This window comes from Eublepharis macularius, chromosome 12 (genome assembly GCF_028583425.1).
Source record: "Eublepharis macularius isolate TG4126 chromosome 12, MPM_Emac_v1.0, whole genome shotgun sequence".
In the NCBI taxonomy this organism is placed as follows: Eukaryota; Metazoa; Chordata; class Lepidosauria; order Squamata; family Eublepharidae; genus Eublepharis; species Eublepharis macularius.
Window position 1 is genome coordinate 70659247 of NC_072801.1, and position 16445 is coordinate 70675691.

At 44.2% G+C, this 16445-nt stretch overlaps 1 protein-coding gene across 1 annotated transcript; it reads left to right on the top strand.

Annotated features, from left to right (window-relative positions):
- Nucleotides 1–398: 398 nt before the first annotated feature.
- Nucleotides 399–12221, top strand: LOC129339761 (vomeronasal type-2 receptor 26-like). Its single transcript, XM_054994344.1, has 4 exons — nucleotides 399–686; nucleotides 5369–6238; nucleotides 6415–6624; nucleotides 11274–12221. Exons 1-4 carry the CDS (start codon nucleotides 399–401, stop codon nucleotides 12219–12221), a joined length of 2316 nt encoding a protein of 771 aa, XP_054850319.1.
- The last annotated feature ends 4224 nt before the right edge of the window (nucleotides 12222–16445 follow it).

Consider the following 16445-nt stretch of genomic DNA (forward strand, 5'->3'; position numbering starts at 1 on the left):
CCCCATCCTCTTGATTGGTATAGCAGAATTCATCAGAGGAATTATGCGACGGAACTGTTGAAAGTAAAAGAACTGATATTAAAGAGAATATGTTAGATGTTCTATATTTAATGTAACAGCTATGCATGTGTTTTGATACATTATAAATATGATTTGACTTGAACGAGCGGGTATTTTTCTTCTGATACATTACTAATCTAAATAAATCCTTGGGCATAATTCAACACAAGGTAAAAGTTACATCTAGTTTCCAATGCGGCTTTAATCATGCCTAACCATCCTCAGTTATTGCTTCACCTTTCATGCAGATAGCAAGCATGAATGGGTATTGTTATAAAATGGTTTTATACATTGCAGAATTCTCCAATAAAACAGCCACTTGTTTGGTTTTCAGAATAATGACAAAATTCTACCAGCACATCTTGGCCTTGGTGTTTGCCACCAAAGAGATAAATGAGAATCCCAAGATCTTGACCAACATCACACTTGGGTTCCACATCTATGACAACTACTATGATGCACTGATGTCCTACCATACCACTGTGGACTTGCTGTTCAAATCACAGGCATTGTTGCCCAACTACAAATGTGACACCCCCCAAAATCTAATAGGAGTCATTGGCGGACTTACCTTGTCTCTCTCTTTACACATGGCAGATATCTTAACCCTTTACAAGATTCCACAGGTAAGGTTTATGGATAGCAACTAAAGCTCATTCTTCATTCAAGCAATGTCATGTTCAGGAAAAGGGGAAATCAGGATAGGATAGAAGAAACAATGTCTCTACTGAGTCATAAGCTGCACAATTATTAGGGTAATTTGACATCTGATGGTTCGAAGAGTTCAGTGTCATTTGTGATGATCCCGCTTAGTTCTTTGTTGATAAATTCTCTCAGACTCTCTCTAGCTTGGATGCCAGCAGATCATTCAGAGCTGTGAAGTTTCTGAATTGTGCAGGGGGTGGACTAGATGACCCTTGGCTTGTCTTCCGGCTCTATGTTTCAATGTGTCTATAATTTAGCCTGTGAGATTATGTTCCTTATCTGCATTGTTGCCCAAGATTTTAAAATATCTATATAAGATCATTAAGTTCTGGAGTTGGAGGTCTTGGATATATCAATAACACAAATCATATCCTTTTTGAATAAGCGTCCACAGTAAGTCGTGACTGTCCTTCATAATTCAGGCAAAAATGACATATTGATCCATGCTAGTCTAACCTTGAGGCTAGAGTAACATGATATGTATGAAGCTGCCATCGAAGAGAATTCAAAAGTACAGACATGATTCCCATTGAAATCAATGAAAAAGACTATTGGGTTGATTTGCTCAAAAACGGAAACTTACATTACCTACAGTAGAAGATTGGCTGGAAAAATTGATGGATTATGCCGAAATGGCCAAATTGATGTTAGATAAGTCTTTGAGCATTTGGAAGCCCCTTATTGACTTTTTGCAAGAAACAGAAAGAAATGAACTAATGATCAGTGCTTTTGAAGATTAGGGAGAGAGGAGGAATGGATGGATGGAAAAGAAAAGTAGTTACTTATGGTAACTTTAGAGTTTGTGCATAATATGTAATATTGTTAGACCTTATCAAGTAGAAAATTGGTATGTATTCCTATCTTTTGTCTATCTGTCTGTGTGTCTGTCTAGTTTCTTCTTTTCTATTTCTTTAGTTTCTTTTTTCTGTTTGTATTTTTTATATCTAATTCTAAAATTCTAATAAAATTCTATTTTAAAAAATGATAATTGGGTTGATTTGCGTCTTTATCTGACTCAGCTGCTGATAAAAGAAATTGCCACTCAAATTATGCATTTATAAAGAAGCAACTTGCTTCCACATAAGCCATTTACAGTGCAATCCTAAGGAGCATTACTCTGGTCTAAGCCCATTGAAGTCAATGGGTTTAGACTGGAGTAACTTTCCATAAGATTGCAACTGTTAATACATTAGCACTAGCTGGAGACTTTGAGGCAAGAGAAAAGAGAGGCTAAATGAAAAGATTCCAAATAGAGATTCGTGGACCTGTGTCCACTGTTTTTTATTGCTTTATTGCTTAATTTTAATTGTAAATGTATGTCCTGCTTTTCTTCCCTCATCAGGGGCAGCAAGATGGCTAACAGGTTAAAAACATACATAATAAAATTACATCTTAAAAATCATTAAAACCAAGAAATAAACCGACTTCATTAAAACGATTGAAATGAAACCACCATACACATACAAAAACATAAAAACAATGATTAAAAATATGTCAAAGAGGAAGAACCGTTGAGGGAGTACCAAACAAAACCAAGTCATCTACCCTGCTCCAAGACAAGCCTCTGAAACTTGTCTATTGTTATTGAAATTTCCTGTGTCCTGGGTAAGCTTCTTTAATAGTGGATACACTACTTTCTTTTGGGAAAATAGGGATTTCCCCCTGCCGCCTGCCAGCTGATAGTTTAAAGGGTCCTGTCCTGCCACTTGCAAGCGGCAGGGTCCTTTAAACACCCCCCAGCCCTCACCCCCCCTGCCCCACCCTAGCGCTGCCAGGCTTCTTCTGCCTGGTGCAAGCGGGGTGGGGAGATTCTCCCTGTCCCTCTTGCACTGGACAGAGCCGGCACTGCGGGGCTGCTTCTGCATGGTGCCAGCGAGGAACGGAGATTCTCCCTGTCCTGGTCACACCCGGCAGAGCTGGCGCCACAGGGCTGCTTCTGCCCAGTGTGAGAGGGACCAGGAGAATCTCCTCATCCCTCTGACACCGGGAAGAAGAAGCCACGTAGCGCCAGCTCTCCCAGTGCTAAGAGGGACGGAAAGATTCTCCCTGTCCTGCTCGCACCCGGCAGAGCTGGCATCTTGGGGCTGCTTCTGCCCCATGCAAGCGGAGCAGGGAGATTCTCCCTGTCCCTCTCGCACCCGGCAGAGCCAGCGCCACGGGCCTGCTTCTGCCCTGTGGGAGTGGGGCAGGGAGATTCTCCCTGTCCCTCTTGCACCGGGCAGAAGCAGCCATGCGGTGCCAGCTCTCCCGATGCTAAGAGGGACGGGAAGATTCTCCCCGTCCTGATCGCACCTGGCAGAACTGGCGCCCCAAGCTGCTTCTACTGCTGCAGAGCCGGAACTGGGGGCTACTTTTGCCCCATGTGAGTGGTGCAGGGAGATTCTCCCCATCCCACTTACACCGGGCAGAGCTGGCGCCCCAGAGCTGCTTCTGCCCCATGCGAGTGGTGCGGGGAGATACTCCCCATCCCGCTCACACTCAGCAGATCAGGAGCCTCAGGGCTGCTTCTGCCTGGTGCCAGTGGGGCAGGGAGATTCTCCCCATCCCGGTTGCACTCAGCAGAGCCGGCACCACAGACCTGCTTCTACCCCATGTGCGCAGGGTGGGGAGAACCTTCCCATTCCTATTAGCACTGGGAGAGCCGGCGCCGTGGAGCTGCTTCTGCCCTGTGCAAGCAGGGCGAGGAGATTCTCCCTGTCCCTCTTGCACTGGGTAGAAGAAGCCATGCAGTGCCGTCTCTCCCAGTGCTAAGAGGGACGGGAACATTCTCCCCATCCCGCTCACACCTGGCAGAGCAGGTGCCCAGGGGTTGCTTCTGCCCTATGCGAGCGGGGCAGGGATATTCTCCATGTCCCTCTTGCACCGGGCAGAATAAGCCACGTGGCACCGGTTCTCCTGTTGCTAAGAGGGACGGGAAGATTCTCCCCCTCGCACTCACACCCAGCAGACCTGGAACCCCAGCACTGCTTCTGCCCCATGCAAGTGGTGCAGGGAAGATTCTCCCTGTTCCTCTTCCACTGGGCAAAAGAAGAAGCTACACGGTGCCAGCTCTCCTGGTGCTAAGAGGGACAGGAAGATTCTCCCCTCCTGCTCACACCCAGCAGAGCTGGCACCCCGGGGCTGCTTCTGCTTCTGCCCTGTGCAAGCGGGACGGGAAGATTCTCGCCATCCCACTCGCACCAAGCAGAGCTGGTGCCCTAGGGCTCCTTCTGCCCCATGCAAGTGGTGCGGGGAGATTCTCCCTGTCCCACGCACACCTGGCAGAGGTGGTGCTGCGGGGCTGCTTCTGCCCCATGCAAGCAGGGCATAGAGATTTTCCATTGCTCTTGCACCCGGCAGAAGAAGCCATGCAGCACCAGCTCTCCCAGTGTTAAGAGGGAAGGTAAGATTCTCCCCGTCCCTCTTGCACCCGGCAGAGCTGGCGCCCCGGGGCTGCTTCTGCCCTGTGCGAGCAGTGCGGAGAGATTCTCCCCATCCTACTCGCACCCGGCAGAACCAGCACCGTGCGCTGCTTCTACTCCATGCTAGCAAGGCGTGGAGATTCTCCCCGTCCCGCTCGCACCCAGCAGAGCCGGTGCTGCGGGGCTGCTTCTACCTCATGCGAGCTGGGCAGGAAGAGTCTCCCCCGTCCCTCTGACTCCAGACAGAAGCAGCCCAGCGGCACCGGCTCTCCTGGTGCTGAGAGGGATGGAGAGATTCTCCCCCCTTCCACCAGGAGAGCGAGTGTGCCGGGCTGCTTCTGCCCAGTGTCAGATGGTCAAGGAGAATCTCCTAGTCCCTCTGACACTGGGCAGAAGAAGCCCAGTGGTGGCAGCTCTCCCAGTGGGGAGAATCTTTCCGTCCCTCTCAGCACCGGGAGAGCTGCCACCGCTGGGCCACTGCGACCTGGTACGAGAGGGGTGGGGAGATTCTCCCCATCCCTCTTGCACCAGGAGAGGGGCAGCTGGAACTCAGCCACTCGTCGGGGAAGCCCCCGACAAGCGGCTGATTCAGGGGTTTAAATGCCCCTTTCCATGCCACTGAGCAGTGGCACGTAAACTGGCATTTAAACTCCAAAGCTTCCGGAAGCTATACAAATAGCTTTGGGAATCTTTGATTCCAGGTTTCCAGGGCAATAGCAGGAGTTCTGACAATCCCTGCCTGAGTTGCCATGGGAATTGATTGCAGGTGCCAGACTGTCTGGTTTGACGAACAGCAACGAACGAGGCTTGCAAGGACCACCTGTTTGTTTAGAATGGGGCCTCACGAACAGCTTGTTCAAGAACAGCCGAACAGTCTGTTCGTGGTCTTTTTTGCATTCGTAATACTATTCGTGCCCATGTTTAGTGCCAATTTCTACTTGCAAAGTTAAATTACACTTTGAATTCAATATAAGGCACATATTGTGATTCCTTCTAAAAATAAAGTCACTCACTAAGTTATTAAAAGAAAGATACCTTCTTTGCCCCTATCTAATTCAAAGTTAAGCAAACTTAAGGTTGCTGTTCTATTCAGATTTCAATATCCTTAATGTATTGTAGTACTGTACCAATATATGTGTAGAATTCCCAGATACATCTTCTATTCCCTCTCTGAAATGTAGATCCTGTCTTCTTTTTTAAAGATTACATATGGATCTTTTAAACCAGAAGAAGATGAAAGGACCCGTCTCCCTTCTTTTTACCGTATGGTCCCTAATGAAGCCTTCCAGTATCGGGGAATCATCCAGTTACTTCTCCATTTCAAATGGAAATGGATAGGAGTTATAGCTTCAAATGACGATGGTGAACATTTCTTGCAAGCCATGGAGCCACTGCTTTTCCAGAGTAGAATCTGTCCAGCCTTCATAGAACTAGTCCCTGAAGCTTTTACTTTATTTAACCCTGTCTCCATTATTTCTTACATGTTGAGTAATATTCCAATATTCTTGGAGAAGAAAACCAATGCCTTTGTTATATATGGAGAAATGGCATCCATTTGGTGGATGGCAACCATTTTATGGGTGACAACAACATGGATTCCTCTATCCAATTTTGAATATAAGGGCCAAATCTCTTCAGGGAAAGTATGGATTACGGTGGCCCAGATTGATTTCATATTCCTAGCTGTACACAGAAGCTGGGACATACAAATGTTCCATGGTACTCTTTCCTTCAGCATTCATTCAAACAAGGTTGCAGGCTTCCCAAAATTTCTCCAGGTTATTATTCCTTCTGGGATAAAAGGGGATGGTTTCATCAAAGACTTCTGGGAGCAAGCTTTTGACTGTACATTCCTTCTGAATTCCAGTGTATCTACAGAGGACAGTAAATTATGTACTGGGGAAGAGAAGCTGGAGAACCTTCCTGGACCATTTTTTGAAATGAGCATGACTGGCCATGCATACAGTATTTATAATGCTGTGTATGCTATTGCACATGCTTTGCATTCCATGTTCGGCTCAAGAGCCAACTATAGAGCAAAGGAGGATGCAGGCAGTGTGACCCCTTGGCAGGTATTCCTTCCTCATTAGCAACAGTATGATGACGTATTTCAGTACAATCTAGTTTTCTGATGCACAACTATCAGTATGCTATTGCTTTAAAAATTTCTATATAACATGAACACGAAATGTCATCAGAATATTACTCATTGCAGCTTTTTTCTCTTTAGCTCCACTCATTTCTTCAGAGGATCTCATTTAATAGCAGTGCTGGAGATACAGTTGAATTTAACGCATATGGAGAATTATTAGCTGGCTTTGACATTATAAATCTGGTCACATTCCCAAATAACTCCTATATAAGAGTAAAGGTTGGAAGCTTAGATCCTCAGGCTTCTCCGGGCAATGAGTTTACCATTGATGAGAACAAAATTGAATGGCATAGAAATTTCACTCAGGTAAGAAAAGAACTTTTCTGTCTCTTAAATGGGAAAGATGCAGGAAATGCACTGAAATGTGAGAACAGACGTAATGGGTAAAACAGAAGTTCTTTTTCATACAACTCATAATGCAGGTAACACATCTTGGCAGATCAAGTATTAGTATGCAGAGGGTGGTTATCATGCAAATGAGAGGCTAGGAAAGTGAAGAATGTGTAACTGTTAAAGGAGATTCTGACAGCCCTGTATTACTGGAATTGAAAGTATCAAAATCAAATAGATAAATGCAATGGAGTGTTATGTTCAGGTCCCATAGAAATGCTGTGGGAAGTATAGTATATTGCCTACTATGCCTTTAGTGTGAACTTCTGGGAGATCTTCAAAGCAATTAATATAGCAAGACTATTGTTTCTAGCCACGTGCTACAGGTTGTATAATCTGAGCAAGTCTGTTAATGATAGGACATTTGGGAGGTCTTCATTCATGGGGTCCCCATGAGTTGGAGGCAACTTGACGGCACATAACACATAACATGGAGATTTCAGCATCATGACTTTTTGTAATCTTTACGGTAGATGCTCCACCCTCTGATCATTTCATCTGCAGTCTACTTAACATTCCTATATAACCAGTCTTTAGTTAAGAGAAGCAAAATTCCACAACCATTCTACCACAGCTAAATTCATTTCCTCAAATACAGATGCCGCCTATTTCTCTGTGCAATGACAAATGCCCCCCTGGTTTTCGCATTGAAAAAAAAGAGAGGAAGAGATTTTGCTGCTACAACTGTATTGCATGCCCAGAAGGGATGGTTTCAGAACTGGAAGGTATGATATTTGCTTATCTTCTAGAATAATTAAAGGCCCCATCTCTATCGGGCAGGCCTATTCTCTCTGAGAGCCAGTTTGGTGTAGTGGTTAAGATCACGGGACTCTAATCTAGAGAACCAGGTTTGATTCCTCACTCCTCCACTTGAAGCCAGCTGGGTGACCTTGGGTCAGTCACAGCTTCTAGGAGCTCTCTCAGCCCCACCCACCTCACAAGGTGTTTTGTTGTGGGGATAATAATGACATACTTTGTAAACCGCTCTAAGTGGGTGTTAAGTCATCCTGAAGGGTGGTATATAAATTAAATGTTGTTGTTGTTATAAAATAAAACTTGGCGGCCCAAAATTAGCCACCAACTTCCAGATTATTGTGGCTGTCACAGTGCCAAACATTAAATGAATTGGAATGTCACACACACAATTCCCAGAAATACCCCGGACTCAATTTAGGGGGCTCAAAATTGGTCTGTAGCTTCAAGATGATGATGGGAGTTGCTGAGCTGAAAACAAAGAGAATGGGAACATCCTGGCCCTAGGTTCTGTCCAGATGCCCTCCTCTCCACCACTGCTTCCATTGGAAGCTATGGTTGTCAGTGGCAGGCATAATTTGGCCAAAAATAAAGCTAGGAGCCTCAAAATTTCTTCAGTATTTCTCCAACTCTCGATCAGATTCTTGCTAATGCCATATCTTTGTATACTTGTATTTATTTGCCCTATGGAAATGTCCTTGATATTGACTGTACTATTCTCACACTGTGTAATCCGCCTTGAGTCTCGGTGAGAAAGGTGGACTGTAAATGACATAAAATAAAATAAATAAATACTAAAAATTGGCCACTGGTTTTTGGGTCATCTTGGGAGTAGCAGTGTCCACAATGAAGGAAAATAGGATATTGTGGCACAGATTATCTCCCAAACAAATCTGTAGTATTTGCAATGGAAGCAAAGCTTTGCTCCTGAGAAGCCAACAAGAGCAGGAGGCAAAGACAGGAGGGTGGAAATATCCCTGCTCTGACAAAATAAAGCAGGTTTAAACCTGCCCTGACCTGTATGGTGTCATGGTTAGTAGGCTGTGCACTTAGAAAATTTAAGGGCATCAGTATTGCACAAAACACAGTCCTCCCTTTAAACCATCAACCCACTGAATTTGAGTACACATAACGACAAGGTTCAATGTGCATGGACACCAAAGAATCCTGGCGGAAGGCATCCAGGTGACTGTATGGTGACTGTACACTGTTCTTTGGGGGGGGGGGGTTGGGGAAATTAGGCTCTGGGGCAGAAGTTTTCATGCTTAACCAAAAACTACATCAGCCATTAATCACCCTCCTAGTCTAAACTAGACATGGGCATGAACGTAAAAAAACCCAAACACCCTGTTCATCATTCGTTGCGATCCACGAACAATGAACAACAAACATGGATGAACATGAACTGTTCCCGAACATGTAAGTTGTTCATTGTTTGTGGGGGCCAGAACCAACCCCAACCCCCCCCCCCCGCTTAGCCCCCCTCCCCTCAAACCCACTTACCTGGCCCTTTAAAGATCCCTTTAAACTATCAGCTGGCAGGCAGCAGGGGGGGTTCCCCCCTGCCACCTGCCAGCTGATAGTTTAAAGGGCCTTGTCCTGGCAAAAACAGCAGTGTCTGCTGGCAGCTAGTTTGAGGGGTTACAAACTGACCTTCCCAATGTCCAATGCCCACCAAATTTGCAGGGGACATAGTCCTCACTGTCCTCTGAAGACTCTCCAAGCTTCAGAGAGATTGCACCCCGGGAAAGGCATGATCCACGGGTCTCCCCATTGGCTGTCATTTTCTCTTCACAGTGGCAAAAATGGGACTCTCTGCTGGAAGTACTTTGAAGGGTTAAAGCCAGAAGGAAAGCCAGAAGGAGTTCAGACAGAGTACAGTCCCTGCCTCCAGTTGCCAAGGGGATTGATTGCAGCAGATGCCAGACCGTCTGGCTTGACGAAGGGCTGCAGAAGGAGGCTTGCAACGACCACCTGTTCTTTTAGGATGGGCCCTCACAAACAGCTTGTTTGCGAACAGCAGATTGGGCTGTTCATGGGTTTTTTCTGTTCATAATGCTGTTCATGCCCATGTCTAGTCTAAACCATAGATCCACCAAGTTTTTCCTCAAGTACAATAACATGCACAACAATGGACCCTGAGTGTTGGTAGACTCAAACTATGGTGGGAAACTGACTGGAAAGAGGTAGCAAGGTAGCTCCCAAGCAAGAGAGAGCTTCCACCTGTGCAGCACAACAACATTAAACACAATTCTGCTTCATGTTCATTTTTTTTCTTTTTTCTGTAGTGCCAGTAAATGATTACCTTTGCCTTCTGCAGTTGCCTGTTGCTGCCAAGTTTCCTTGCACTTAGTAGTTTTGTTCCCACAATGAGGGGTGAATCCAAATACTTTGTTTTGATGTTCAGCGTTCCACTTTAAAAGGAGACATTCTCATATTAATCGACACTAATCTTCTCTATTGCCCAAGGGCAGGCAGGCAGGCAGGTAGAATGATATTCTGAACACCCAACCCTCCATGTTTTATTCATAAGTTTTCCTTTTGCTGTGGGACAGGCAGGATTGTTTCTGAAAGCTGTAGTAAGTACATGTTTGCCATCTGACTCAAATGAGATAGAGCCCCAAAAGATTATGGGTCTACTCATATGTAAGTCCCATGTTATGCAATAGTGCTTTCTCTCAGCAGCAGATGCTAGATTGGGTGGGGGTCACAGTGACAGACCACCCAAGTGCCTTGATGGGGGTGGGGGAGACAGATCAGTGCTTGAGTAGTGCCGCAAAAAAAAATGTTCACGTTACCTCTTTCCTCCAATGGAGTTACGTAACGGCTCTCTCCCCTTGGCATCCGATTCGTAGAATACTGTTAAGGAAAACAAGATGCGGCCTGCTTGCCTTCTGCCACCACTTGGAGGTAAGAAAAGAAAATAAACACACGAGCTTTTCAGTGGGAAGGTGCCGTTATAACTTGGTTTCCTGGATCTGGTTCACTATACCAGAAGCTGCTTTAATGAAACGAAACAGGAATTTCTGGGTAGTTTTTTAGCTCGTTTGTTTCATTTTCACACCCCTATAATAATAACAACTGTGCTTTTATATTGCTCTTCTAGACAGATGAACAAAATCAGTGTTATTAATATACTTTTCATAATACAGCTGGGGAGCTGGGGCTGAGAGGAGCAGCTTACCCAAGGCCACCTGCAGCGCTCATGGCAGTAGTGGGATGTGAACCAGCAGAGTGCTGATTGGCAGCGCAACCACTTAACCACTATGCTAACCTAATAGTTAGGAGGATGTTGGATTAGGATCAAGGAGAGCCATTTTTGTATCTCAACTCTGCCACAAAATCTTGCCAGCTGACTTTGGGCCAGTCACACTTGCTCAGCCTGATTGACCTACCTCATAGGATTGTTGAGAGTATAAAATGGAGGACAGAAACAGGTACAGTTTTTATTCTCCATTGAGGAGTATGGCTGGGAATACTATTCTTGGGAATTGATTGAAAGACTGGCTGGCAACTGTGTTTAAAAAGGCTTTCAGAAAGCGATTTCCTCATGTGTCCAGTAATCATAATCATCAATATCACTGCAATTTGCAAGTGAAGTGGGTGACTATATTTCAAAGAAAATACTGTATTGCATCTTTACTTTTATCGCTTCCAGAAATGGTCACATTTTTCTTCCAGAAAGGATCTGGTTTGATATCTGGACAAAGTTTATTAAAGAACCTCTAGATGAAAGTTGTCTGCAAATCTGCATATCAAGGTGGTAAGCACCGATCTGGTAGATTCCTGCCCAAGTGCATCATATGCTATAGCCAGTCCAGTATTATTCAGATCCATCTCTCTCTCTCTCTCTTTCAGACATGGATAAATGTGTCAGTTGCCCAGAAGATCAATTTCCAAACAAGAACCGAAACCAGTGCATTCCCAAACTGAAAAATTTCCTCTCCTTTGTGGAACCTCTGGGTATTGTTCTAACTTTCCTGGCTCTTTTCTTTTCTCTGAGCACAGCTCTGGTGCTTAGAATCTTCATTAAGCACCGGGATACTCCCATAGTCAAAGCCAACAACAGGAGCCTCACGTATATTCTTCTCATCTCTCTCCTTCTTTGCTTCCTCTCCTCTCTGCTATTCCTTGGACAACCCACAAAAGTCACTTGCTTCCTTCGACAAACCGTTTTTAGCATAATCTTTTCCACTGCGGTTTCTTCTGTGCTGGCAAAAACCGTTACAGTTGTGGTGGCTTTCATGGCCTCCAAGCCAGGAAACGTTTTCCGGAAATGGATGGGGAAAAGACTGGCATATTCTATTGTCATTTCTTGTTTCCTTGTTCAAGTCTTCATTAATGCAGTCTGGTTGGGTACTTCTCCTCCATTCCCAGATTTGGACATGCATTCCATGAAAGGAAAAATTATAGTGGAATGTAATGAAGGTATGGTTGCTTTCTTTTACTGTGTCTTGTCCTACATGGGATTATTGGCCATCATCAGCTTCACTGTGGCTTTCCTAGCCAGAAAGTTGCCAGACAGTTTTAATGAAGCCAAGTTCATCACCTTCAGCATGCTGGTCTTTTGCACTGTTTGGCTGTCCTTTGTGCCAACCTACCTCAGCACACGAGGAAAAGACACGGTGGCTGTGGAGATCTTCTCCATCTTGGCCTCCAGTGCCGGACTGCTGGGCTGCATCTTTTTGCCCAAAGGCTACATTATCATGATGAGGCCTGATATGAATACAAGAGACCAACTGATAAGGAAAAAGCATTAAACTAGCTAATAATCAGCTTGTTTGTTGTGATTTCTCTATAGAAGGCATGGCATCAATGAACCTGATGAAAGACTGATTGAGGAGGGGCTTTTACATTAAATATTTCCACTTTCCTCTAATCTCACACTTATGCAACAGTTGTGGTATGATAATAGAATGACACTCCTGCATGTCTCTTTTATGAAGGCATTCTTTAGGAATAGATGATATTTGCTCTTGATCACACTGACAGGACACTATTGTGAAATTTGGAAGCAGATCTGTGATACAGTAATCTTCTACACTAATAAGATACTTAACCCTGTTTTTTGCAATGGAAAAATGGATGTTGAAACAGAAATGTAAGAAAATTTTAAGATGGCTTCTTTCAATTTAAGTGGAATGGAAGGTTGTGGTAGTATATGGAGTTTAAAACTGCAATTCAAGACTAAATCTTTAAAATCTTCATAATTTTTTTTGACTTTGTTCTTGCTATGTAATACAAACTAATTATGTAGAATTGAGAGCATCTGTGTAGTTTTTGTTTGTTGGTTGGTTTTGGCATCCCAGCTTTGGAGTTTCCATTCCACTGGCCACCTTTCCCTCCAAAGGAAAGCACCAAGTAACAAAGGAAGGGGCTCCTAATAGCTGAAAATAATTTTTACGTCTAAACAAGCATTGTGAGTGGTTGGTTGGTCAAAATGAAAAATTTAAAATTTAGAATTTTAATAAGATAGATACACCACTCACCCCAGATTTAGTTTAGCCACAAAATATCTACAAAAGAGGAATAGGGCTGAAGTGAGAACTTAGAATCATAGAGTTGGAAGGGACATCCAGGGTCATCTAGTCCATCTAGCACAATGCAAGAAATTCACAACTACCTCCTCTTCCCCCACTTTGTCCCCTTTCAGCAAGGGATGCCTTGCTTCTCTAAAATAATTCATCTCTGACTCAGTTTCCCAAAAATAGCATGCATAAGAGAGACTCATCCCAGCTCCTATTGGCATCTGATACAGCATAATATCCTTTTTCACTGAGCCTAAACACAGGAATACCTTTCAGATGTCTCCCAGGAAGACCTCAGCATCCCAGTCCAGCATTTCTGGACAGGGATCCAGTAACACCAATAAGACTAACAAAATTTGTGGTAGGGTATGAGCTTTCATTAGTCACAACTAACTTCAGATATAGCTAGAATGTGAGTCCATCTGTCCTTGTATCTTGGAGAGTGGAGGGATTCATCTGAAGTCACTGCTACTGGACTTTTGCTCTTTTCTACTGCTACAGACAAACACAGCTGACCATCTTGGACAGGTATCAAGAGGATACTAGTCAGATTCAGAGATTTCTTCATGATGACCTGTAAAGCAAATTATCTCCTCTGGAGCCAAGTTAACCTAAACTTCAGACATCTTCCACATGATCCTGTCAATAGCCTCGTTTGGGCCTTACCAACCTTACTGAAAGCAAGCCTATTTAAATATTTCTATATCCAAGGTTGCCCGTTCCCCCCCCACACACACACACACACAAAGTAAAAATGATTTTTCTTTCCTGTTTTGAGAAACCATTTCCCAGAGCTGCTATGTGGCTGTGGGGAACATGAGTTGGGTCCATAGTGAACTTGTGAAAACAATGGTGTGTGATTTGGTTCATTGCTCAATGCAGCTTACAAGTAAAAACTGTTTCAAAATTTAAAAGTTTATATGAGCACTAAAATCTTTAAACCACTGAAATATGAAAACCAAAAGCAGCAGAACAACAGTTGTTAGTCACAAGAACAGCAATGTCAATAAACAGCAACCATACAATTAACAGTCAACGCTAGACATGGGCACGAATTGAAATACGAATCAAATTTTGTGACGAATTGGACCAATTCGTGTTTCGCAAAACGTGTTTTGTGGGGCCGCAGTTTTGGCCCAATTCATTCGATTCGTGAACACTTCATGATGCCAGATGGGCTGGTGCCGATCCATTGATTCCCTAGGCAACATAGGCCCGGAATGGCTGCAGACCATTTGTTGCCATTGGAAACCCCAATCTTTGCTCACATAACCTTGATAGTCAGCTCTCCTTGCCAACTGGAGAGTTTCCATTCTGCCCTAGACAGCGAGGAGCAAGGGGGTTAATCCTCTAGGCAACTGAGGAAATGGACCTTCTGTAGCCATGGGAACACCAATCTCATCCCTCCGAACCCTGTTAGGCAGGTCTGTCTGCCAACCACAGACCTCCTGTTCTGCTCTATGTGAGTGTTTGTTCTATAAGCCACCTCTCTCTGCCTTGTGCTTTTAGTTCCAGTAGACAGATGGGAAGGATCTGTTGCTGGGATTTGGAGTGTGAGAGAGTGGAGTTGGGAGCTTTTGCCTGGATTTGCTGCTGCTTCAAAAGAGACTGAAAAGCCTCTTTCTTATTTTCCTCATTTGTCCTTGCTAGGAAGGTCTTTGGGTGAGGGTGCCTTTTTTCGTCCACCCCATCTCACCCTAGTCTCAGGCTTTTGCCTGGCTCTAGGGCCTAGCTTGACAAAGGCCTCTCTTATTTTTTTCTTTGCTTGTCTTTGTTTCTTCTTAATTCTTTCTCTGCTCTTTTGAGGGCTCACACTCTTGTTGTTTCCTTTGGTTTTATGTTGTGCACCTCTCCTGCCTTGTGTGGTGGTTTTGGGGCCCTCCCCCCAAGCCCAGTCTCAGGGCCATAACCTGGCTCTGGGGCTCAGCTTTGTGGGTTCTGGTCAACGTTTTGCAATCTTGGCCAAACTGGGAGGGTGGATGGAAGGGGGCCTGCTAAAGTCTCCCTGTGAGTTTGGCATCTTTGGATATGAAGGGGGCCATTGAAGTGCCCCAAGTTATGACGAATCATGAAACTAATGAATCGTATCAAGAAACAGGACAATTTCATGGAAATTCATGTTTCGTGATTCATGGAATGTGATGAAACACGAAACTCTCATTTTGTTTTTTTCCCATTTCGTGCCCATCTCTAGTCAGCGCTAAACATCAGTAAGGTTAATGGGATATATAACTCATTTCAGGAATTCAGTTTGACCCAGAAATGCTTATCTGAATAAAATGTCTAAAAAATATCTGGAAATACAAAGTATCTTGAGGTAAGGAGTTCCAAAGTCTAGAAGCCACAGACAAAAAAACTCCAGTGATTCAGCAACAAAAAAGACAAACACAATTTTCAGACGTATCAACAAAGGTATAATATCCAAATCAAAGGGTGTAATTATCCAACTATAACGTGTTGGTTAGACCCTACCTGGAATATTGTGTGCAGTTTTGGAAGCCTCACTTCATAAGGGATGTGGACAAATTGGAACGGGTGCAGAGGAGAGCAACCAGGATAATCAGGGGCCTGGAGACCGAGCCCTACAAGGAAAAATTGAGGGACCTGCGAATGTTCAGTTTGGAGAACAGGAGGTTGAGGGGAGACATGATTACTTTCTTTAAGTCTTTAAAAGGCTGCTACTTAGAGGAGTGAAGGGAGCTGTTCCTGTTGGCAACAGAGGATAGAACTCGAAACAATGGGTTTAAACAACAGGAGGGAAGGTACCAGCTGGACGTTAGGAAAAACTTGATGCTAAAAGGAATTCAGCAGTGGAATTGGCTGCCTAGGGATGTCATGGGTTCCCCTCATTGGTGGTCTTCAAAGAGCAGCTGGATGAATAATAGTGGGGGATGCTTTAGGCTGTATCCGCATTGGGCAGAGGGTTGGACTAGATGGTCTATAAGGTTCCTTCCAGCTCTAGAGTTCTATAATTCTGTTTGTGTCAAATAATCCCACTTCAGTTCTTTTAGGCAGGTGATAGACCAGTAATCTTAGGTCATGGGCGGGGTGGGCCTCATGTTTACTTAATTTGTTTATGGTCTATCTTTCTCATTGAGTAGCTCCTGTCCCTCCTGTATTCTGGTCCTAACTTACTAAGGGCTTTGTAAAATTTGTCACTCAGCCATAACCTTGTGTCCATTGAAATTTCCTAACAGACTTAAAAAGAAATCCCAAAGTGATGTTAACACTTCTTTTGTAATACATTTATTTGTGTCAAGAAAATTCCCTTTCGTGTGAATGGGCAAATGAGGAATGACAGAGCCTGGAAATATCTGAAATGAAAATGATAGAATGACAATAACAGCAACATTTGATTTATATACCGCCCTTCAGGACAACTTAACACCCACTCAGAGCAGTTTACAAAGTGTGTTATTATTATGCTCACTTCAATCACCCTATGAAGAGAGTGAT

Excerpts from the sequence above, each read along its gene's own strand:
- LOC129339761 (XM_054994344.1), top strand. The coding sequence starts at position 399 with ATGACAAAATTCTACCAGCACATCTTGGCCTTGGTGTTTGCCACCAAA. Across the intron at positions 687-5,368 it reads CCCTTTACAAGATTCCACAG|ATTACATATGGATCTTTTAA; the intron begins GTAAGGTTTATG and ends TCTTTTTTAAAG. Across the intron at positions 6,239-6,414 it reads GCAGTGTGACCCCTTGGCAG|AGGATCTCATTTAATAGCAG; the intron begins GTATTCCTTCCT and ends TCATTTCTTCAG.